Consider the following 26,678-nt stretch of genomic DNA (forward strand, 5'->3'; position numbering starts at 1 on the left):
AATTAATCATGGGCCATACAGAAATCTTCAGGGCTAGGGCTGACACTGATGGAAGTGGAAAAGTGGGGATGATTGATTTCCTCATCATTCTGAAAAGTGTACAACATCTTTCATCTACAGACACATCGCTATTTTTCAAGATTCACATGCAATTTACAGTATTGTTTCCTACATTTTTCATATGCTTCCCTTGGCACCAGATTTCATTAAGATGCTGGCAGTGCCATCTGCAGCTCCAAAAGTGTCTCTCCTCTGTCAACAGCTTGATCTCAGATGAGTCACTCAGCTTGGGCTAGCAAGCAAGGAGAAAAGCCTCTTAAACCCATGTAAATAAGTCAAGTCACTGAGCTGCTTTAAATACTCTGCAAGAAACAGTCAGCCAAGTGGAGAGAGCAGAAAAAATTGTCTTCCCCACAGTTTGAAATTCTACCCTTGAAATTCTGAGTTTTAAGTCTGGAAAATCTAAACTCTGCCACAGCCCAGATTCCACTGCAAAATCCTGTGTTATCACTCCAAACTAAAAAAAAAAAAAACCACAAAAAAACCCCAAAAACCCCCAAACAAAATGACGCTTCATTCCACCTGAGCAATACAGCTTTCCCTAATCTTTGGCAAAGGAACCTGAAGAATCTGATGGAACATAGTCTGCTAGCCACCAGTGCTGACCCTCACCATAGGTATCAGTACCATATGGTAGACATCCACTACAGGACATGAACCTATTTAGCAGACAAGCTAAGAAGTACATTTAGAAAAAACTAATCTATCTAGTTTATATGGGAATTGTTTATATGCAAAAGCAGCAGATGGGGTTGCATCAAAAACAGAAAGAGCAAAAAAGTTAAGAGTTTTGTGTTGTGGCAATATTTTTTCCTTGCATTACAAATCTGCTTGCTGAGTTAAGAGTTTTCAGGCCAGACTGGCCTACTTGAGGACATAAAAACTACTTCAGAATTACATACAAATACTAATTAAAAAAGAGAGTGTGGAAATATAGGTTAAGTTAGGGTGTGCTAGGAAGCTCATGGAAGACAAGGAAGTAACCAGCTCAATACCCACAAGGGGGAGCCTGCCCTTGAGAATAAATTTGAACTCTTGCACTTCATTAGACAGTTTATGTTATCAGGCAGCTCACCAGTCTACAATTCAGTACAGAAAATTTTAAGCAAGCTTTAGGCTTTAATCAGGGCTGATGTTTGCATAAGAGGAGAGTCATAGGAGGGAAGAGCAGGAAGGAAGTTAGAAGAAAATAAGAAATTGGGCTTTGACCTTTACAAATACACTGATTCTTAAAAGGAAGAATCAACCCAGGGAAACTGGAATGGAACACACATACTCAGAAGATATATTTCCTATTTATCTTTGTTCCTATAGTATGCCTATTTTCACTTCTAATCTGCTTGGAAATGACTAAGCATTTGTTAGTATTTCCACTTCGGAACTATTTATCTTCATAGCCATGGTAATACATTCACATAAAGGCGTAAGAGCTGCCAAATTCCTTTGTTACAATTTGGATCACGGTGCAGAGGTCGGGGTGTTGGCACTTGCATCTCACTGGACCCATAACAGCAGACACTCATCATCATCAAGTCATTATCACATTTTCCCCTCATAGCTGTGTTTATTTTAAGAAATTCCCACGTGTTTAAACACTACCTAGCCTTTTTTCAGAGTAGCAATTCCATATAAAACTTCAGCACAAATGGTTTTTTCCCTCTTTCCCTGTACAGTTCATACCTTCTGGAGCAGTTACAGATTCACATCTCCAACCTAACATCAAAGAGCATACCAAAAAAAGCATAAAACAGACTAAAACACACAATACTTACCATACACATTGTAACACACACACGTCCAAAAGCTTAGCATGTTCCTTTTCAGAACTACACTTAATTCACAACACGTTTCCTTTCTTTTAAATAATCTCATATTTGGAAAGTTTTACACAGTGTAATCCTCTCTAAACATTTCAAAATCTCAAAAGCATTGCTGATAAAACTACACCCAGCAGGATATTATAATTAAGGATAAAGCAAAACAAAACACCAATTAAGATGTGATTTCCAATTATACAATATTTTCCTCTGGTAAGGAACTGACACTAAATTCAGAACATCCTCTCAATCTTCTTCTGGACCACCCAACTTAAACTGAAATATTTTCCAAGTTAATTCCTTATCTTGGTTTGGTTTTGTAATTCTTTGTCATAGTTTTCTGTGTACATCGTTTCTTCTCTTATCTATACTCACAGAAAATAGATGCGTGTGTTTCCGTATCTTGAGGGTTTTCCATATCTTAACTGAGAAGGAAAGAGATTCCGAATCTAGCAGATCCAGGCAAATTCATTACCCCTGGAGTACCAAAGTGATGAGCATACACTAGAGCAGTATGAGTACATTGATCATAACCTGTCTATATCTTTCTTTTGCCATACCAAGACTACTCTTCCTTTTTGTTTAACTACTTGCCAAATTCACATTCCACCATTAAAAGTTTTCTGCAACATACACAGTTAGCAATCTAACTGGAAAGTCATCCCAAGTTTAGAAGCCAAAATAAAACACAATGGACAAACAGTCATACAACTATAATTAAAATATGCAAGTAAAGTGAAGAAAAAAGACAGATTAAGAACAGCAGACTTTGTTACAAAACAATCCCACCCACAGCTAGATCATACAAAAAAGATACACTGGATACTGTTACGAGAATCTAGTAACTAAAGTTCAATTTTCAAGGAAGAATGTAGACAAATAGCCTTACATTTCTAAGAAACCATAATCTGCAACTACAGCACCACATTCTTTTTATCTATATGAAGATATTTAGTTCAAAATGTATACCTCTAATTCATCAAATAATGCAAAATTTAATGGATACAGATAATATTTTTCTTAACTATTTTCTCTTGGGCCATGTCAAAGAAAACTTTTCAAAACCAGCATGTCCAGCTTCACTGCATTTTCCCTTTGACTGTTTCGTAGAGACTGGGGTTACCTTATGTTTCTTCAACTGATTTTTTTATTGTTGCTTTTACCACACACTAATGCCTTCCTGCATGCATGAAAGGCAGAGTTATGAACACTCAAACTCCTATTCCAGGGAATACACAACACTGAGTGGTTATGCTAAGAGTGCTTTATTTCAGGAAACAAAATCTGAAGTCTTTTATAGGAACAGCAACATAACGATGTGATTTTTTTTTCCAATACAAAATGCTTTCTACTCTTGTTTATTAAAATGTGCAACAGTTCTTGTGTACCTTAATCTAAATTTCTTTAGAGTAAGTGAGTGAAAAAATATGCTGATAACACTTCATTGCTTCTCCGCCAGGACTGAAAGGCTCTCTAGGCTGAATCCTGCATTACAAACTAACATGATGATCTGCAGGTCCTGAAAGACAATTCATTTTCCCTGAATGAGAAGACAAATCAGCAGATCCCTAATATGTCATTTGCCACTTCTGGGTAAATGTTAGCTTTCTGACATTTCAAAATTTTCTCCCTAATACCAACTCACAGTCTAGAGTCTATCTAGGTATAGGAACTACTGCTTGTTAGCAATGCTTGCTGCATCTGATGCCATTTCAACCATCCTAGTCAAATATATTACATGAAACAGTAGTGCAAGATGCCATACTGCAAAACAGAATTAAGTCATTACCCCCACTTAGCAACTTTGTGGATAAAATCACTATGAAGACCGCTTGTAACAATGTGGTTAGAAGATCAGCAATAAATAAAATTAATGCCAACAAAAGCTTTGTTTTCCTGCTACTACAGTGAAAATCCAACATCCACTGTTACTCATAAATGTTGCATCTTCTGAATTTATAATTCTAGCAGTCTGTCAAGTTTCGTGTCTTTAATAAGAATTCATATAGCTAGAAGCATGACTAGTATTTTAACTAGAGCATTGAATGTACGTCAAATGATCATTCTTAGGTCACCCATCTCAAAGACTTGCAACTTGCTACAGAAATCTTTTCTTGACCAATCAACCTCCTAATTCAATTACATTTCCCCCAGTTTCACTCTTTGTTCCCCCCATATATGCACACACACAACAACACTGCTGCCCTTCCATGAGTCCAGTCTTACATAACTAAGCTAAAAGCACACAGTCATTTTAAAGCCATCTCCATAACTCAAATCCGTATCAGTTTTATTTCATTTGGCTGAGGGGAAGAAAAAAAAAAAGCCCAACACAATAGGTTTTGCAACCTGATTACAAGAACAGACAAAAACTCAGTTTAGCCAAAATCCTAACAAAATGTTTTTATGTGGCAACAAAACAGAAAAAAATGCATTTAAAGTGAACATCCCACAATGTTAGTTGGAAAAGCAACCCACCTTTCCATTGGTTTTTCAAAACTACATAGCATAGTAAAAAACATTTTCTTTTCCATTTCCTACATTGCCTTTGATACATATGCGTTATATTGCACGATCTTATTGTTCCGTGCTGGACTGTACTTTTACATGGCTATTATCACCATTAAATCTCTCACAATACTGTTCTCCCCAGTGATCTCAATCTTGAATTTGCCCTAAGTATTTTGCATTTTCCACATTCTCCAGTCCATATCCACAAGATAAACATCTCTGGCATAACCCTTTTAGTGTTATTTCCTCTACCAAAATTTACTGCTGTGCCGTTTACATGGTTCAGATTAGTAATCAGGCTACAAAACAACAGACCTAACAATAAATACTTCAGCCTAGGGCGTTATCTAAAACACTAACAGTATGTGGAACAACTGACCATATCCAACCAGCTTTGAACCTAATTTTGTATGTGAGATTTCAAAGTAAAGATGACACTACACTTCATGTTTTAAAATTATTTTATTAAGGCATGCTAGATGAACAGGTTTAACTAACAGTAATCTTTACCTTAGATCCTAAAACAGTCATACAATTTTCTATTTCCTAGCCCAAGATGTCTTACGGCACAGTGAAGGATTCTTTTTTGCACAGAGAAAGCCACCTATTAGCCAGAAGGGCGAAGATGACCTACTTGGGCAATTAGGCCCTCAAAACTGAAAATGTCTGGCTACCCTCATTGGTAAGCCAAGGTAAGAGGCTCTGCATTCCATGTCATGTGAGAAGTTTTGGCTTCTGTACCTCTGATAGGAACACTGTAATGGAGATAATTCCTAGAAAGCTCTCCTACATAGATCTGGTAAGCTCTCCACTTCTGTAAGAGTTCTTTTTTATTTAAAAAGCCCAAAACATCTGTGTCCTAAAAAAATGTGATTTTTTGGAGTACTATTTAAATTTTGCTCTTATGTTGCGGGTGCATAAATGATGAGGGGAATAGCATTGCTCTAACAAGTTATAGCACAGGAGAGTTACACAAAAGCATTTGCTCTATTGAATTTGCAGACACATGACTAAAATCAAGGAAGTCAGTCAGTCTCATCTGCTTTACAAAGAATGCAGAATTCATAACAAACCAGAAGATGACAGAAATAATTAATCATGGACTATATTTAACACTGGTGTGTAAGTATTAAGGATCAGACAGGAATTTTCACCAAGCTCAAAGTGAACTCTGCTTTCCTGCAATATGCATGAGTCTATGTTTGAGTACATTTTTTTTAGTTCACATAAATAACTTTTAGTTCTGCCAAGCTTTTCAATTTATTTTCTCCCACTTTTACACTCTTATCTTTCCATTTAACCTTTCATAACTTTATACTTTGAGAAGCAGCTACTACAAATATCCCTTCATTATATTAGTTGTTATGCTATCTTTGCAACCCTTCCCTATGGGTCTTAAACTTGAGATGCAACCTTTTCAGTTTCAAGGTCAATCAACTATCTAAACTTCTTCCAGCAATCCAACACTCCTATGAAAATCTACAGAAGGGGAAAAAGCTGCTGTTTCTATCTCCCCTGTATTGAAGTACTAAAAGCACTGAACACCCATGTCGAAACTCTCCTCATACATGCTACCTTGTAAAGTACAAGCAGCCCTTCCTTACAACTGCACGGACTACACATTTTATTTAGAAATAAAAATTTTATTGAACTGTCTGGACAGAAGGGGAAATTAAAAGAACGAGGCAAGATTTTCTCTTGTACGTATTACACTGCAAATCCTCAAGGAGTACTTAACAAAAAGATTTGCCCCACAATTTCAGCCCCTTTTCTCTTTCCCCTAAAGATTAAGAGCCATGGAAAGCAGCCTTCAGAGCACAGTACTTTAAACACCCTTGAGCCAGGGAGGGCCTGCACCTGTGTTTGGCTGTAAGGATGAAAAGAGTTCAGCAAGGCCTAGCTTTATTCCCCACGAGGTGGGTCTGAACAGCCATTAGCAGAGCAAGCCCCTCAAGTGTCTGAGGGAGAGAATGAACTCCGCTCAGCATCCATAAGCAGCCTTTCCCAAATAAAACAACCAACCCTGGCCCCGGCACCCTTACAACAACTACAAGGATAAGGGCAACAGTCCAGGTTGTTCATCACTGCAGCCCTTGCTTCGGCTCTCCTCTTTGAGACCAAATATTGCACATTTCTCCTTACCATAATGAGAGTCCCTTTAACTGGTACTTAATTGATGTAATCTGCCCGCCAGGACTCCGAGTCCCACACAGTTCAACATAGTTTCAGCTGAAGTCTATCAGTTTGCATGGAAAGTTTAGCCTATGTCTTCCTACACACACACTACCCATCTTAATCGCTCACCAGTTCAGCAAGCCTAAAATCTCTACCAGGACTGCAAAGTGAAGAGGGTAATCTGGACGTAGTACAGGGTAAGCCTCTCTTATCTATCTTAAGTACTCCATCTGACACATCAGTTCAAGAAATGGATATAGCAGATTTCTTAAGTTAAAAACACTGAAAAACATACTCAAATGGCAATACGCTTCTTTAACTGCAAATGTTCAAATATTTCAGACAAAAGCAAAAGGAAGTACCTCTGAGAAATCTCTATCTGAATATTAAATTTCAACAAAATAAATATATTCAGAGAGTTTTAAAAGCATAGAGATCCCACTGGCAGATAGAACTCACACTGCAGCTGCAATATTTCATCAAGTTTTGGATGGTTTGTGTCATTTGTGAGGAGAAAAGGAACATTTACTGTATCAGCAGATTCCTAAGTTTTCCAGCTCAGTTATATACATGTGTAAAGGATATGATCAGCAGTAAAAACAAAAAGTATAAAAAAAAATTTTTGAGTCATCAATAACAGAGTTAAGCTATGGTGCGTTTTGTTATTAATGTATTAACATGCTTTAAAATTGGAGATTTTATACCCCAAGCAGAGACTCAAAACCACAACCCTACAAAACCCCCAAAATCTCTGAACCTAGTTATAATTTCATTTTTTACTACAATGTGTTTATAAAAACACAGTTGAAGAGCAGCTGCTCTATAACAAAGAGCATTTCATCTAGCTATTGCTCTAAGATGCAGAAAAACTACTCAAACATGCTTTGTAGGGCAATATCGTTCACAAAAAGCATTTTAGATCAACATTACAACAAAAAGCATTATTAAGCACCAAGAGCAAATTAAAGCTTCTTGGATAGCCTTGACTTTGATACAACGGAACGTATGAAAGTAGATCTGTGCTGGCTAAAGTGGATATGCATTTTTTTGTAATAATGTAGTTTCCCTTGCCAATTTCCTATTCCTTTTGAAGAATTCAGACAGTAGCTACAGCTACTACAACCAGTGCATGATGTTTTGTCTGTTTCAAGCCTCTCTTTTTTCTTATTGAGAACATGTAGACAAATTTGGCAAAACAGCAATCTAATTGTTTTTTCCACAGCAAAATGTTTGTTGATGTCTTCTATAGAATTAGCAATTTTCTAGGAAAAAAAAACAAACCTATGTTCTTTATAAGATCGAACACTTAGGGAAATATTTCCAAAAGGAAAAATACACGTGGTGTTTGAAGGCTGTGTGATCAGCTTGAGAGAAGCTTTAAAACAAATTTTAAATGCTATATAAATCAACGTTCAGGATGAAAGGTCAACAGGGGTTAAACTGTCCTTCTTGACTACATTCATAAATGTCTTTTCTAGCTGTACTTATAGAAGTAACTGCAGCCTAACTTGGATATTAAAACCTCCAAGGAAACCAACAATAAAAGCTGCTAAGAATTTCACAAGTTTTTTTTTTTTTTTTCCTTAGGTGTTAATTAAATGATCATTTAACACCGAAATGTAAACACAACATTTTCATCTACTGACAGCATAGCCCATTATAAATCCAGGGTAATAAACGTCCTGGTGTTAATACTCTGAACCAAGTTCCCACAACACACTAAGATGCCTTGTCGTGTCTAAGGTTAAGCATCTAGACACAAAACAAAGATTGTGCCTACTCGACTTCCAGTTCAATTTTCCCATCGCCCAGTGACCTAGGTAACACTTAGAGCAATAAAGAATAAATTTAATTTCTGCAGCATTTTGTGAGGATTAGGAACAATTGTTGGCCTGCAATGACTTTTTATCCTTGGATTCTTTCTCTTCCAGAGCATTCCCTCAGTTCTAAAAGAAAATTCTGATGGTTTAAGACACAGAACAAACAAAACTTTAAATTAGGCTTTTTTCAATCAATTGGAACTGTTGGAGGGGAAGCAATCAACTCTTCTTAGGACTTTTCTCAGCTATTCAGTTACTTTAGGCTTTAATCTTCCACTCGCAGAAGAAACCTACTATCATAGGGACAAGCCTCTATACTTGCACATTTTCCCTTGGCCTGATTTGTCCCTCTTTTCTATTCTTTTTTTTTTGTTGTTTTTTTAATCAAGATGACACAGCTGCACTTATATGCCCACTCTGTGTAAGCTGAGACTTAGAAATGTCCTCTTTATAACATTTCACACCATGTTTCTGCACCACATAATAATGGTATTTCCTCTGACATGACTTTTTACTTTTCATTACTTCCCTCACTGAGATTCAGTTTCCTTACTAACCCCTGCCTAAAAGGTTTTCTGTATCACAATTTACCAGAATTTTCAAGGTTAACCCTCCAGGAACAACCCAGGGACTGATTCAGACTTAAGACTAATATGGTTACAGGTGACCCAAACCCAGTTACTTTAGTTTTCATATTAAAAAGCAATTACCTCTGTTCTCTTTGACATCTAACATGTCAATAAAAATACAGAGAATAATTATTTATGCTTGGAGCCAAACAGGTCAAGATAACAAAATCATAATAGCTAACATAGATCCTTCAGTGTGAATACCACCACATTATTTTAAAAGTGCTATAGCTTGAGTAAGTTCAGTAACTAATATGATTCATGATTTCACATGAGACATTTCAATACCAACACCTAATAGCATAAAAACTTTGAATGGCACAGGTATTTCTATTGGTCCAGAAGAATTGCCTTAAGCCATACTTTTGTTTCTTCCTTGGTGCTTAACACGATTTTCAAATTAAGATTAAAAGCAACTATAAACAGTTTCGAAATGTTTGCTCTAATGAAAAACCAATAGTTACAAGTATACCTGCAGATACCTGTCGCTGAAATTAGTTAATTGTATCACTTGGTAATGCAGATCACGTGAAGATTTAGTGATCTGCCCAGTAGCAGAACTAACTTACAGCCCCAGAAGTCCATCCAATTTGCCATTTATCCCACAGCAAAGGAAACCTTGCTTATAAAAACCCCCATTAAATTATGTTTTTATAATGAAGGAAATAAAGGCAAATTTAACTGCAATTGAAAAACACCTACCAATTATCTCAAAATTAAAATCACAAACATCCATCTTGAGAAAGCCATTTCACAGGAAAGAAGTTATTCCTAATTTTAAAAATCTCAACTATTACTTCAAGCAATAACATTTAATCTAAGTTCTGTAGATTTACTTGGTATACCACTTTTTTCCTGCACAGCACCCCTGCACGTGCTGTGTAAATACAAAAGCAAACATAACTCAGAAAAAGCCTAGAGATTCAGAAACTCTAAAGCAAATGGCAGGAAGAGTAATGTAGTGAAGTTTGAAGTCCAATAATTGCACAATAATAACACGTTGCTTTTTTTTCTGAGTACGTTTCAAAAGTTCATTTTGGTTCCACCACACTTACTCAGCTAAATCTAAGGCTGAGTGTTTGCTGTTGCTAGGATAACTGCTGCAAGTTGTACTTCAAATGGGTGTGTGCGTATATATATATACACACAATTCTCATTTCAGAGCTCAAAAAATAAATCACCTGATGAATTGTAGAAGTTTTTGCTGCACTTCTAAAGTTTCTAAAATGTCTTCTTGGTATCTTTAACAGGATAAACAGTGGTAATTTTGTTTAACTCACTACATTGTAAAGGAAGACCACAGTTTTTTGAAACACTGTAACTGCGAAGGAGACCCTAAGGTAGAAGCAAGCCAAGTCACATAAATATCCTAATCCACTTTTCTCTCTACATTAAAAATAAACAGATGACAGAATCAACAATCAGTCATTATAACGTCTTACAAAAGTTTACTTCTACACTTCCATACCAGAAATACGTGCCACAGAAGAGGTTGCACACAGGCAACATATTTCTAGTTACTTTAGTTTCTTCTTACAGGTAATGAACCTTAATAAGTATATTTTTATTACCTATTAAAACTTTTAGATTTAGATCTATCTATGGATTGCAATTATAACAAAAATGAAACTGAGAACTGTAACTGGAAGTGGACTTGTAGCACATCGGACTAAATTCACCCTGAAAACATTCCAGACTGGGGCAATAAGACCTTATACTAGTGACAGCACACCAACGTAGCAAAGCAATAATAATGGTGCTTACACACTGCGAGAAAGACTAGTTAACTACTCATATACGAAATGAGAGATTCCTTTTTAACTACTGACTTGAAATACCACAAAGCCAAAACTGTATATTTATTTTATACATATACTACATGCAGTATCTCTTAACTAAATAATTATGAAGGGTACTTATTTTCTAAGAACAACAGTCACTGTTGAAAAGTGATGCTCATAAAATAATGCCAGTAATTAAAAACTAATTTAGATTTGGCTTCTTGCTATCCTTGCTGTTCATTTATTAATTGCTCAGACGAAACCATTTAAACATTCTCGTATTTGAACTAAGCCACCATTATAGAAAAAAAAGAAGCAGGAAAATATAGAAAAAACACAAGCAGGATGAACACAATGTAAGGAACACTTTTTTCCTATTAAAATCTATCATACAAAAAAAAAAAATCAAGTTGCCTTCTACACAGGCTGACAGAATGCCCCATAAAAAAAAGTTATAAAAACTAAAGAAACAACTAAAACTGAATATACTTTCCTAGGAAGGATATAGCAATAGGGTGGCTTCATAATTTGTGTTCCAATAAATCTTAAATTGCTGCACATCCAGCACATTTCTGCAAAAAGGTAGAGCACTGTAGCATATACAACTTTGGAAGCCTATCCATTACACTTACCAAGCAGCAGTTACTTTAACAATCTACTTGCAATAGGAGAGAGATTCATTAATACTGTTTCTTGAAAATGGAAACTTATTCTTGCTCCTCATTGGATTTAACATCCTGAGCCACCTGTTTGCAGTTGGAAGGAGATGTCAGAGACTTTGGGATAAGGAGTATTTTTCTATGGAACAATTTCTCCAGGTTGTTATTCAGACTGCAGATAAATATCGTCTCAACAAATTTATTAGTGTAGTCTCACTTGCCACCAATACTGCTAAAAGGATGATTTAAAGTAAAACCATAAACTAAGCCTCAAATGCAGCTATCACGGACAATAAGGAGACCAGCACTTAAACTGCTTCAAAAGTTGTTTTAGTATCTCACATGCACCACCTTTTTCTCTTTTTTTCATTCCTATCTGACAGATTTTTTTCTTTTTCTTTTGGCAAAGATAAAAGCAAAACTACACTCAACTTATGCAAATCACAGACTCCCCTGCAGTATCTTGAAAACCAGACCCAGGAGCTGCCTGGGGGACTGTTTTCCTCCCCTTTGCATCAGCCACCAGCAGCATTCCCTGCACCAGGAACAGCAGCAGCACTTGGGGTAGCAGGCTGGATGAGTAATGATGTTGGTCTGACCGGACAACGGTAACCCTGGCAACTGTAACCTGCAATTCCTGACTAACCATTGTGGGATTTATCGTGGCAGGGGCCAAAGAGGCCAAGAGCAAAATGAAGCCAAGAACTATGGTGTCTGACACATCTAGTACCATACACTTTAATCATAGCTGGCAGAAATTAATTCAGGAGGAATTTTTGCAAGGGCCCCCCATACAGCATGTTTTGTTGTTGTTGTTGCTGTTCAGGCCCAAGATATTTTTACTTTTTTTTTTTTTTTTTTAAGATTTAGGTTTTTTTCCTTAAGTGAAAAACTTCCTAGCAGCTAATAATTAGTGACTAATAGACAACTCAAAACTGAGTACCAATTAGACTGTATTAAGGTTTCTGTTCCCTTAAACAAGAAATATTTTATTCACTATATATATCTTCAAGTGTACATATCAGAATGAAGATGTATCTAATATCAGACCACATACACTAGAAAGATTGGGTGTTTTCCTTCCCCAAAGCTAATACTGCCTAACTTAAAGAGTAAATATTAGTCAGTAAGGAAATTTAATCTTATTCCAAACACCTGAAATGTAAACAAAAAGGAACAAGCTTTGTGCATGGAAATCAATGATCTCTACATGCCATTGATTAATAAAGGTATCCTTTGAAACTGAATTTTCAAACAGCTTTGGGTCCAGCACTTGGTGTCCTGCAGCAAACAGTAATCAACGAACTGTGATCTAACCAGCCAAAGTAAGCAGTCAGAATCTATTTGCCTCAGATAAGCGCTCACTAGGCTGTAGGAGTTCTCCGTACTAAGGTACCAATGCCAATACCAGACAAGTTAGTGTGAATGGGCATATAGGTCACTGAAGACAACAGACCCCGTTCTTGTAGGGAAATGTGTTTAACAAGGACTTCATTACCTCAGGGGAATTACAACAGCACCTTTATTTTAACAGTATTGGATCAAAACAGAGGTTCATGTACATTTGGCTTTGAAAGATACCTTGCAAGGTAAGGTTAATATAACCTACAGTGTTACTTATACTATTATTAGCGTTAACTGCTTATGAAGTGTTTAAGTCAAAACACCTTTGCAGACAATTCTTAATGGAAAATAAAACAGTTTCTGCTTTGACTAAAAGTATCTATTTTAAGTAGTACCAGGAGATTTCTTGGAAGGTTGCTAGATCTGAAACAAAGTAACCTGGAAAAAAAATAAAATCATTTGACTACTTTTGAAAACCAAGTATCTTTAGACAGAAAATAATGCACTGCCTCTTTTAAACTCTCAACCTACAGCTCCCCTTTACTTACACTCCCCATCTGTCAACAAGTGCTTGTAATTTTATTACACTGTCCTGTAGTTTATGCAGAGTTGGTATTATTTTACAGAGTTCTGTTAATGGACTGGATAAATGGTAACGCTATTTAAACTAGTCTCCTGCTCCAGCAAACACAGCTGCAACTGTACTACTATTTCTAGGCAAACATCTTGACCTGAACACGCAGTGCTCTCTCAACCCATCCAAATAGAAATTGGAGCAGACAGCAAAGGGAAAGCATAGCCAGCCGCTGGCGGCAACCAACTGTGTCTAATCATAATTCATATACAGTGTACCCTCTTTCTTTTATATTGCATTTAGGCTACACAACAAGCATATGTGCTTCTTCACCTGGCATCTCATTTACAGCCAAGGGTCAAATGGTAATTATTATTCACAGAAGCTCAATAGTATGTCAAAAACTCGCAGCACACACACTGTTCAATTAGCCATTAAATGCCAAAAATAAATACCAAAACCAAACCATGTTATATATTTTATTTACCATATTTAAAAAACTTTATTTCTGCTTAGAAATATATTTATTTGGATGTAAATACATATGAACATATACAATGATACATGTAATAAACCAAATCATTTTATTCTCTTCAGTGATCAATCTACATATAATCTGAAAACCAACCAAGAACATTTAACTGGCATCAATCCATTTGACGGCCTGACTTTTTTTTTAATTACAAATTTAGTGTTAAGTGACTAAATTTTCAGTATCACTCATTTTCTTTTAAACATGAATACACTTAACCAGACATTCACTTTCATGGTCTGATCAACAATAACCCTTAGGCAGAGGAAATTTAATACTGTGAAGCCAGTGATCTCTTACTTTCCACCATATACTTATGTGCTTTATGTCAAAGGCTATTATAGATATTACACTAGCATCTATCAAATATAGAATTCTGAATCAAATGTATTCAAGTATGAGTTTGCCTGAAGTGTGCATCTGTTTTTTTGCCTGTGAATTATGGCTTATTTCTATTCTATTTGAATTTAGGTAACAACTATGACACTTTAGGTGAAATAATAAAATCATAAATCCCCTTCATTTTTTCCTGCGAGAAGTAATATCTTTATCATGGCTGATGGAAATTATAAGAGACACTCAACTGTTAATATATAAAAACATGTATGAATTTATTACAACATTACAGCAGAGTAAAATATTTGTTTCTCAGAACAAAAGCCTTCAAGAGCTTTCTGGCCTAGTAATTTAACAACTCATTGCTACTACAGTGAGGTTCTGGAAACAAAAAACATAAGTAAAGGAAAGAAAGAAAAATACACAGAACTAAGTTTACACTAATAGAGCCATTTTCACTTTACCATTTCATATTATCATGACAGAGAGGAAAAAGAACTATCATTTCACAATATTAAAACAAAAATCAATTCCTAAAAATAAATACTTCATTGTAAAATTTGTTTTTAAGTTCCATATAAAGTGGAAGCAAGTTAGAAGAACCTCACCTTCCTCCACCTTCACTCCTTTTCTTTTTTTTTTCCAAAGTACACAAGGGGTGAAACTCTAAGATCAGAAATTTCAACACCAGAAACCTCACCCAAAGTATAAAGAAGCATATTAAATATGTCTCTAATTAAAACATGGCTGAATTTGTACCATCTTTTCAAAGCCTACTTAAACATGTAATGTTGTTTGCCTTCCATCCCACTTACTGTAACTTAAACATACCTTGAAATTCAGTTAAAATAACTGATCATATAGTTACATACAGAAATCAGTATCTAAACTTCATTCAACATTTTTACTGCAACAGAAATAAGAGGATTCTTAAAACAGGCAATGGGTTAAAATATTGCCAAGAGTAAAATATTATCAAACTAAAGAATACAATCAGAACAAAAACCTATTACCCAATTTGACAGAGTTTTTAAGTTAAAACATTTCATAGTTTTCTTCTTCCCAAGTTTAAGTTACTGCCTTTGCTCTCTGAGAGGATGCAGGAGAGACTTCTCCACACGCCTACCATTTGCCAACACTGATTTTTCTAGTCAAGTGTGCACAGCCACAAAACAGAACATCACAAAACTGAAATGCTATATCCCCAAGTCAGAATCTCCACAGGCACTGTTTATTTATTTTAACACAGACATCCCCTCCACGCGCACCCCCCACCCCCCCCAAAAAAAAAAACCCAAAACCAACAAAAAACAGACAGGAGAAAAGAAAAGCCAAATTATTCTTTCAGCAAAACTTCATTACAGAAATGGGAATGGTTGAAACAGTATTTTGTCTCATAACTGTCAGCACCTAACCTAGATTTAAAAAAAAATTGCCAAGCAGTCAAACAAGGGACTCTGCTTAAAGCAATCACAGAATAAAAGATCAATGTTTCTAGATACATTTTAGCACTGTTTGAGGGGGAAAAAACACAGAAAACCCTAAGCAAGACAGTATAACAGACCAATTCCAACTTCTCCAGAACAGTAGTTATTGAGTGGTGCCTACTTACAGCCTGTATAACTTTGGCGTCCCCAGAAAGAGCAGTTCCGAAAGCAACTGGAGGTTATTTCTGTTTAGGCGCCTTTAGAGAGAAAAAGAAAAAGTTGTGTTAAGTTACAAGTAAAGTGTTGCAGTAATGCAACGCAACCACTTTGAGCAGGCATCCCAGTGCTGTTACAAGCTGATTTTAAAGACCAGAAAGACTATGTTAATGCTGGTCCATTAACGGAGACATGGTCCAGCAGTAAATTTACCATGGACTAATTACATTTTCTGGTTTCCCCAACAGACCATATAACCTATTTTATGAAAGATTTTTAATTTCTGTACTGCAAATCAATCACTAACTCAGGACTGTATCCTGCATAAACAATCAGAAAACTAAAAATCCAAAATCAGCAGCGTAACTTCAATTCCCTACCAACTCTGTGTTCTTCTTGGTATAATGAGGAAAACATTTTTCTGACCATGAAAAGGATCAGGAGAAGATGTATCAAAAGCATATACTTAGTTCAGTAATGAGGTAATATATCTAAAGATCCATACAACCTGTTTAATTAGAAAAGCAGAGAAAGCTGTTACAGAAACCTTGATCAAATAAAAGGCAGGAAACATTAAAAAGTACATCTTATATTTGGCATGACAGGGTTTTTTTATATAGTTTTCTTTCAATAGATGTAAAGATACACCAAAAGCAAGTTAAATTACAAAACAAACTCGTTCAGTTGCACATAATACAGCACAAAAGAAAAACTGCAATTGGAACCTGGAAGACATCCACTTGTCCATGAACTTTTTCACTGAACATGCTGACCACGATCAAACCTGCTTAGTTTGAGGTGATAAACTCAAAGATCACCACAGTATAGCCATAGGCAACAGAATAACCACTAGCCAAGACAAATATATTCCATCATCATCTTTTTTTTAAAGATAAAACATTAGAAAGAAGAATCTGTACAGTAAGTGACAGTGGAGCCTAGAGAGTACCACTCAAGAATTCAATCTCAAAACAGGTTTTTGGTTGTTTTTAAACAATGGACCATACATGCCACCTGCCATTCTAGCAAATTAAATTAAAAAATTGCTTCATTCCATAAACCTCATCACAACACCCAGTTTGCACTGCACAGTGCTTCTCAATACACTAATTCTAAGGCATCCCTAGACATCAGACTGCATTGTATTACCTGATATTTATTCTAGTCTTACAGTGGTTATGCTGCATATGTCATTAAGCAGCTAACAAGGCATTCCGCAAGGTGAAAAAGGAAGATACTGGACAAAAGTTTTACAAAACTAAGTTTTACAATTTCATAAGGCTTTAGAATATCTTCTTTGTTAGTCTTCAGGCTGAATTAAACTTAAACCTATTTAGCCTCTCAGGGCTTATTTTTCCTAAGCACCACTCCATCTGAAAGTCTTTTCAACTTAAAGGTTTTTCTATAAATTCCCATATATACACAGTTACAAACTCAAGATCCGGTTTTAGTTCAACTTGTTATTGCTACCTTAAAGGTCAATGTGACTATTGTTAAGAACAACAAAATCCAAGGGAGATTCTTGCATAACCACCTTTCAAAGAGTAAGAAAATAGCTTTTTGAGATCTAGATATCCCTAACTCTCAGATTTAACATCAGGTTCCTTTTTGTTCAAACATCAGAAATTCTAATTTCTATAAGCAGATGAAATTTCAATCACATTTAGAAGATTAAAAGAGAATTCAGATACTGAAAATGAAGGACCATAGTACAGGGCAAAGAGAGGAATGAAGACACTGTTTAGTAAGAAATAGAAAAAAAAACTTAATCCAACAACAAAAGATTCAGAACTGTAATCTTGCAAGTCATATTTCCAAAAGAGTAGAAGAAAAGTTTTCAATATAAAAGAAATAGAGCTATAAGGAAGTTAATGATGAGCAGAAGACTTCCAATTTGAACATTGCTTCATAAGAAAATCTTACCTACATAATAAAGGAAAATGAAATATTTTAGAGGGTTTGGATCTACAGCATTTTCAAAATAATATAATTTAACAATAGACATTTTCTCTACTTCAGTAGATTTATGTATAAAAGTATATAATAAGGCCAAAAAATTGTAGTAGAAAGAACATTGTTCCAAAGAAGCAATTACACTTGTGATCAGAAAAGTAATGTGGAAACAAAAACATTAGCATCTGAACTTGAACAAATTCTTAAACACAAATAAAATTCATTCTCCCCTTTTCATTGCTAAATAGATAGTTCAGACATACTTCTAAGTCCAGGATTAATGATCAAAGAGTACAGGGAAAAACATGCAGGGTAAAGACTTCGGGAAATTAGTCTCTAACCAGAAGCTATTCAGGACAGAAATTTCTGTTGATACTTAAAGACTCTAATAGTCTCTGACACCAGACAATAACGGTGAGCTCTAACTGGAGGTAATGATACACTTAACATCACTTTAGAAGGCTATTTCAGGGCAAAATACTTATGCTAGTACATAACTTCCTATACAAGCAGTTAATACCTTAGATAAGGAGTTTGTTATTAGCTGTAGTTCACATGGCCCACACAACTGAGTATACTGTTAACGTACTGATGCATTTGCTGCTATGCAGACTTTTAAATTTTAGAGACAATAATTCAAGCTCACGAATTAAGCTAACAATAAATACCACTATCCTTATGACTCAACCACTTCTACCAAGTGACCCTGGCATTTAGACTTAGTGTTTAAACCTACATTTTTACTTTGCTTTTCACAGAAGTAAAACATTTGTTCTTTGAGCACTAAGTGAATTGAGGGAACACGAGTTAAACAACCGACCTTTAATGAAACCTGTATTTTGTAGCTTCTGCTTTGAATGATCTTACCCCATTCATGGGGTAAACTTATAATAAGTTTTCTTTATTAAAAATCTGACCATGCTTTACTGCCTGTGCCTCAAAATATCAGACATGACTAATCTTCATGAAGGCAATAATGGTAAACATGTCCATCATACTTCAGAAAGATGCTTCAGCTACTTTCTATATCTACTAAGCTGTAACTGAATGTTTTCAATGGGATCAATTTCTTGTTCTTAAGTTTTCTACAAGGAGGCTTTATAAACTGGACTTCACCAAAACCAATTTTTCAAGACTAATACATGATTCTGTTTTTAAAAAATGCTATTAACTCATACATATGTGATTGTGAAAAAGGATGCAGGCAAATCCAGAACACACTAGTATCACAGCATAAACCAGCTTCCAATTCAGCAGCATCTATGAGTCTTGTCTCTTTGCAACAGCGCCACACAAGGAGCCCAAGACCATGTACAGTTATCCAATATCTGCATTTCCACTTTTTCAGGTGAACTCGTAATTAATTTTGGCTGAAATAGCAAAACTTGTCCAGGATACACCGACATAATGGAGACAGGCATGATCTCCTTTTTCCCCCCAGAAGCTGAAACCTTAAGTAAGCAAAGACTTGGAAGGACAAAATGGATCACAAAATCCATGACTACAGATTGCAAAGAACTACAGCTACTGCAGAGTAAAAGCAACCAGAAAAGACTACCACATTTCCTTTCAATGTGTGCTGCCACACAGTGAGCAGACAGCATTCCCCTTGCTACAAAGCAAGACATTTCAAGCCAGAGAAATTTCAGTTGTCAATTACACTGCTCTCCCAGAACTGCCATAAAGTTCAAGGTGAAGCACTGAAATAAAAATGAGATATTCCATACCGCTGATGTTCAGTTTTCTAGCTGAGCTAGAAAACTTTGTTTCTCAAGCAAAGGTAGAAAGCCTGGAAGAGATGAAGAGTCAGTAGTGCAAGCAACTGAAAATGTCCTGGAAAATCTCTTCTAGTATTGCAATACTTTAGACTGTAAAGTCCCTTCATAATGGTCAGAAATAAATGGATGAGGGTCTGACAACAAAACTGAGGCACAGCTGAAATTATAGTATACATAACTTCTGCAGTTAATAAATGCATTTTGAGATTAGGCAAACTGACAGGTGAATTTTTGAGCTCTTCATGATGAATTCAAGGGAAGTGCACATACTACCTAAAGTAAACAAAGTGTTTTAAATACTTCAACTTAAAGCTCTCAGAGCTTTACACAGTAAATACTGGAAAAGCATCTTCAAAGTGAAGTGATGGAATAACTAAACAAATACACTCAAAAGATATTATCACTTTCAGAAGGATTAATTTAAGCACAAAGAAGGAAAAACAGATGGGCAGGTGAAAGTAGTCTTTAAAGGGATCTTGATATCAATAGCTGCCTAAAGAAGTAGGTATGGACAAGCAGTAGGTTGAAACAAACAACAGTAAGGCAAGCAAAAAACTTGGCTTGATTAGAGTTCGTGGTTCTAGAAAACAGGCTAGTTCTCCAGAAATAAGTTCATACGTGGGTTTTACTTGTCTTCTGCATGCAGCTAGAGGATGACAGAGTTAGAGGTAAACTGTGGGGAGAGCACATTACGCTCCCAGTGACAGGTATCCTAACCCACTGAAATCTGGCTATGACATCAGTCCATTCTGTTGTCTCTCAAGCTTTCATGCCACAATAACTGTGATACAGTATCAATCTGCATGGGCAAGGAATGGGAAAAAAAAAATCTTAATTACACTGTCTGCAATGTAATCATCTGCAATTCCTATAAGTCATGAGCAGGTCTGTATTTGTTTCCCAGACTTGTTGCAACCTTTACTGTACGATCAGAAACCAGTTACAGTAATCAACTACATACAACCAGAAGAGCTGAATGAGACTGCACAGCCTCTCTGAAAGACTGAGTTGTTTCAGTGCTTGATTGCCTTCATGGGGAGGAAGTTTTGCCCTTATACCCCATCATGACCCCTCATTTCGATTTGTTTCTTGTCTTATCACAGCAATGAGCCTGTCTCAAGCTTTTTGATAACCACATCACAGGCACCTGAAGGCTGCTATTTTGTCCCCGACAAGTCATCTTTCAGTGGGCTTTAGTTCAAGTAGATGCAACTCTGTTAGCCCCCCTAAGAAAATGGAAGCCTTCAAAAATAATTACAGAACTGATCAAAGTTATAAGCTGTTCCAAGCAAATTATAAATCAGCTGCAGTATAATTAGAAACAGCCTATCCCATTGGATGCACAGGTACTGAGAGCCTTCCCAAATTCTGAATATAAAGTGCAGATGCATTTTATTCTACCATCTCTTCTTCACAAATAAAGATAGAAGGCTTTCAACTCACAAAAAGTTTATGATAGCAGGTCACTACTTCTCATTCCTCCTTCAAGGTTTGCTGAGAGAAGTGAATATTTTGCCTGTACATAGTAACACAGCACTGTATAGCTTGGAAATTCTACTCAATACAGCACATCCATACCTACTGTTTTGCAGCACATTACTATCACACCCATTTAAAAGTACCACTCAACTACTTTTCCCCTAAAGCTCATTTGCAAAATATGAAAAAATGTTAGAAGCACACATTTTTTTACTAGATTTCAATTTTAAATGAAGGGACACATCAGTAAACAAACCACTGAGCATTCATGCAACAGCACTTTCTATTCACAGTGACTGAGCTCAGAGTCCTCAAATAGTTCCAACAGGTTACAGGGACAAGAGCCCAGGAAATACAGAACCAACCTACAAGATTATCCAAGTAACTTAAAACTGAAAGTTAGTGCACAGCACCCAAATCATCTCCATGGACTGGTTTAACCATTAAGTCCTAAAATCCTGACCTTAGACATACAGGGTCAGAATAGTAGACATCAGAATAACTGATGCCTATTCCCTCACCAGAGGGCTTCATATAGAGCTTGACTTAGGCTTACATCTGCAAGAAAGGCAAACTTTTACTACTTTTTTCAAAAACATGTTCCTATGTCTGCCAGAGGCAGAGAACAACTCTGCATCTGTGTCCAAAGCCACAATAAATTGAACTTCAACAGATCTGGCAACTGCTGTCTGCAAATGTGACTTGCAGGAATACATCAAGTGAGAAGGACCAAGAACCAAGCAGAAAATTGTGCTAATTTTTCCACTAAGAATTCTCTGCAAAGATCTTGTCTCTAGTCAAGCTACTCAGTCATTAAACCTAGAATATCAAGTTTACTGACCAGATGAATAAAAACCGGAATCTGAGAAGTTCAAGGATGATCTTAAAACATTCAGACGCCCAAGTCAATTTTTTTCCCCTGGGTCAAGAACCACTTAACCAGGAATCTGTTTTCCAAACTAAATAATTCCTAACTAAGAAGGATATCTAAGCTATTTTCAATTTAATATCAAGTACCAGTTAGATATTTGGCTTCGTTAAAAACACTCTTTGAAAGAAAACAGAGCATAAACACTACTGCAAATTAAGTCTCTTACTTGTGTAGGAATGGGTGAAAGTTACTCTGCAAAGTATAGTACTATATTGTACTAGTGTATACTATTAGAACCCTAATGTATCTTCTGTCCTTCCTTCTCTTCTCACACAGGGTTGATGTCAAGTCCAAACTTACCACATTCCTCCCCTATTGCAATCAAGTCTCTACACAGTATGCAGAACACTAAATGCACAGGGAATCAGAATTTTATACCCCATTTGCTTCTTTTAAGAGGTTTTCCAAAGTAAGCAGAGCTAGGAAAATCTTTGCTTAGTTGAGATTTTCTTTTTTTTTTTTTTACTTTTTTGCTAAGAAGAAAGGAGAGAAACTAAGGCAGTTTTCTGGGAGTTTACTGCTTCAAGTAGTATCCCTGTTTTCTGTACTTCTTCAGTGAAAAGTTACATGGTATTTTTAAATGGGTGTGAGAGTAATGTCTTCTGCTGACACACCGTAGATGATATGGACATGCTCCTTTAAGGAGTAGCATATATAAGGACATTGCCGTAAAGAGCAGCTCACTACTCTTACTAATTCTGCCTATGGCATTAAGACCAGCACGAAAATCAAGGCAAAAGCCAGGAAACTACAGACTAGGCAGGCTCACCTCAATGCCTAGGAAGGTGATAGAGCAAATGAGAAGCTGTTTCTAGACACTAGATGATGACTAGGGGTAGTCAGACTGCATTTACAACTGGCAATATCATGCCTGACTGACCAGTCTGATCGACTCCCAGACTGAGTAAAGAACTTGGTGGATGAAAGGAAAGCAGTGGATGTTGTTTATCCTGACTTTAGTAAGGCCCCTGACACTGTGTCCTGTAACAGTTGTCCTCATAGACAAACTGATGAGCAGCCTACAAAAGCCCATGGTGAGGTTGCTGAAAATTGCCTGAACTGCCAAGTTCAAAGTCGCTACTGGAGCCAGTATTGTTCAACAACATCAACAACCTGGAAGATGGGACAGAATGCACCCTCAGCATGTTTGCAGAGGATGCAAAGCAGGAAGGAATGACTGATGCACCAGATGGGTGCACTGCTGGTTACAGAAACCTGGACAGGCTGGAGTATTGGTCAAAAAAGAACCTCATGAAGCTCAACAAAAGGGAAATAAGTCTTGCACCTGGGGAGGAATAACCCCATGCACCAGCACACACTGGAGAACAATCAGTTGTAAATCAGCTTTATAGACAAAGACCTGACATACTGGTGAAGAAGAAATAAAAAAGAAGCCACCAGGAAGCCAATGGCATCCTGGACTGTATGAGGAAAAGCATTGACAGTAGGTCAAGGCAGGTGATCCTTCCTGTCTAGTCAGCACTGATGTGACATCTGGAGAGTGGTGTCCAGTGCTGGGGCTCCCCACTACTAGAGAGATTGACACACTGCAGCAAGCCCAGAGAAGGGCCTCAAAGACGATTAAGCAGACAGGTCAAAGCAATTGTCACAGCAGGAGAGGTTGAAAGAGGCATAATGGGATAGAGGGATCTCAATGTGTGTAAATTCATGACTTGCATAAAAAAGTGATGTGCTTCCTTCCCAAGTAAGGAAGACTGAGCCAGACTTCAGTGTTGCACAGTGAAAGTCATTGATTGTGAGGGTAGTCAAACACCGGAACAGGTGGCCCAGAGGGGCTGTAGATTCCCCATTATTGGAGACATTCGAAACCTGACTGGGAATAACCCTTAGGCACCTGCTCTGACTGACCTTGCATTAATCACTGGCATGAGACTAGACAATCTGCAGAGGCTTCTTCAAACCTCCACAACCCTGCGAGGCTAATTTGTTGGATTTCTTTCTGTAAAGTATTCCACAAAGAAAACAGAAGTTTTAAAACCTCCATAAAGTAACATAGGATTAAGTATCAGATGAAGAAAGGATGATCTTTGGCAACACTTGGGATTACTTCCAAGACGAAAAAGGCACAGAAAGAAAGAAGGGGAAGTTGACCTATTGGATTGAGTTTAACTAGAATTTGCAGATTGTTTAGAAAGGCAAGAAAGGCCTGCAAATAGACCAGATAGTCTTAGATCTGTTTTTTCTGGCACAGAGTTATCAAAGCAAGTCTTCATTCAAGTACATTTCTGTAGCACCTGTACAGGCATCCTGCCAAATTAAAGTCAGAAAGGCTGGTGTGCCTTAAAATTAAGGGATACTTTGCCACATTGTATTTAATTATCAATCTAGACTACTATTATGGACGTACAAGCACAATGCACTATCTACCATGAAGGAAAACAAACCATTTCTTCTGATGAAGCTTCAACCAGACTGCAGAGTAAACGAGGCAATACAACAGTATGAGTCACTGAAATGGCAGCCCTGCAGCCAGATCCCTCATACGTTTTGGAGACAAACTGTAAAATTCCAGATAGAATTGTGGCTTCTACAGTTAAAACAAGGAGAATCTTAGATGTTTTTTGAAATACACTATATAAAAATGTAATGAAAACTCAATTTTCACAGGTGGCCATCTCACATAAAAACTATTTTTAAGAAATATTAATTGCCTCTGCAACAGATAAATTATTTTTTGCGGAGTAAAACTAAATTGCATAGCTTTAATATCGGTGCTCTATATGCATCAAATGCATTTGGAACACAAAACACTATCTGAAACAAAAAACTGCAGACAACAGTTCTGTAGAATCAGATTTGGTTTCAACATTCTGCAACAGTGCAAATTACCCATTTCAGAGGAATCAAGAAAGAAGAGCATCCAGCAAACAATGTCACAAAGGATGAGCACAAAACAGATGTGGGAAAAATAAACAGCCTTCCTGCCCTGGAATTTGTAAAAAGCTCTGCACAGAGCAAACAGGACTTCTGACTGCAATTTGACTTCTAGACCTATTAAAGGACTCCCATGAGAAAAGACACTCAGATGAATAAAATATACTAAAAATAATAGCAAACATCCATACAGCTTTTAAAAGAACTATCTTGGACTGCAATTTTTATCAAACATTTTGTAGTACTCTACAATCAAATGTTATAAGTTGATTCTTGAAATTCTATTAGAATACTGCATCTTTTTCAATATGGTCTTCAAAGACAGCCTTTGTCTACTTCTGATTTAACAGAAATTTTTAGAGATGATCTTTGAAGTTCCTTTGACCAAAGTCTGCTGATACAGAATAATTACTATAATAATTTTTATTGGTTTTTTTAAAGCTATAAATACAGACGCACCAGTGCAACTCATGCAAGATGGTCTCACATTCCTCTGGTTAGTGACTAGGACAAGCTTTGTGGTCTCCTGTTCGTTCTAAGATGAAGAATGCTCTATGCAATTGCCCTCAAAATATGTAGGATTAGCTAAGAGAAGGATTTTTCACATCTGTGATAAAGAAGGTATAACTTGTCACACCCTTCAAGGTTCTTCAGGGACATTCTCTACCTGAACACATTATTCTGCTACCTATCACATGTGTGAAGGTATTAACCCTTCAAATGCTCCAGTATTCAGACTGAAACCAGACAGGTATTTAAGTATCAAAGCTTCAATGGAGAGAAAACCAAAACATCGAGCAGCCCTAGAAAACAAGCACATGCATTATCACCACATGTTGCAGGCAGTCCAACCTACACCTTCCTGGCTGTGGTGGTCAGAATCTGCTCAGAATGTACCCCAAATGAAAAAAAATTCATTCTCAGGCTTCACTACTGAACTTGCACACCAAAATGAAGACCAGAATTCAGCAAGAAAAGAAGCTAGAGCTGAGTACAAATTCCACTCAACAGAATACAAGGTCTAACTACCGAAAAAAGCCACGTTAATTAAAGCTAATTCCACGTTAGCTTTTTAAACTTAACATCTAAACCTGTGAATTGGGAAAAAAAAAACCCTCAGATTTTGCTTCAGTTAAAATTGAATGTTTATAATGCAGTTCTGTAACATCTGGCATTTTTTTCCAGAAGTCCTTGCTCCTGAATTTCGATCATGTAGCTCTGCAGAAGTGAAGTCTGGAGTTTTTAATACTACTTTCCCACAACTGAAAGGGTTGTATTCTATCAGAGTCCAAACCCAGGAAGAAAGTTCAGAACAAAACTAATTACTCCTGGATTAGTTTATTGACGCAGCTCACATTTAAAGTCATAGAAAATCCTGCTAGTCTTCTTAAAAGTTACCATTTTACTTTAAATTTACGTTTTATGGACAAAGCTAGTCAAATAACCAGAATAAAGCTGCAGTCTCATGCCACACATCAATACATAATAAAAAGTTAGCACATAGGTTTATTTTAATCTCTGGAAAGTATGCCTTATCCCATCAGTTATACAACAAGACTACACCCTAAGTAAGAATATGAAGATAATAGTGTTGCTCTTTCCTAGATGAGACAAAACGAACAGTACTGGTTTATATAGTCTATTTTGAAACAGCTGCTAATTCCCTCGATAACTGCCAAGGTTTGGTGGGCAGTATTGTCCAAGACAAGCTATATTAGATTTTATCTTAGATGGAACGTTTTATTTCTTAGCCCATCCTGC

General features: G+C 36.5%; 1 protein-coding gene across 12 annotated transcripts in view; it reads right to left on the reverse strand.

Moving 5' to 3' along the window:
* The window catches only part of SLIT2 (slit guidance ligand 2), a 258,279-nt gene that overhangs the window by 222,694 nt on the left and 8,907 nt on the right, over positions 1 to 26,678 (reverse strand). For all 12 annotated transcript variants that reach the window (XM_069856242.1, XM_069856241.1, XM_069856249.1 and 9 more), the window contains exon 4: positions 15,851 to 15,922. In XM_069856242.1, coding sequence (XP_069712343.1) covers positions 15,851 to 15,922 — 72 coding nt within the window. The remainder of the gene's footprint in view (positions 1 to 15,850; positions 15,923 to 26,678) is intronic.

The sequence above is a fragment of the Phaenicophaeus curvirostris genome, chromosome 4, assembly GCF_032191515.1.
Source record: "Phaenicophaeus curvirostris isolate KB17595 chromosome 4, BPBGC_Pcur_1.0, whole genome shotgun sequence".
Lineage (NCBI taxonomy): Eukaryota > Metazoa > Chordata > Aves > Cuculiformes > Cuculidae > Phaenicophaeus > Phaenicophaeus curvirostris.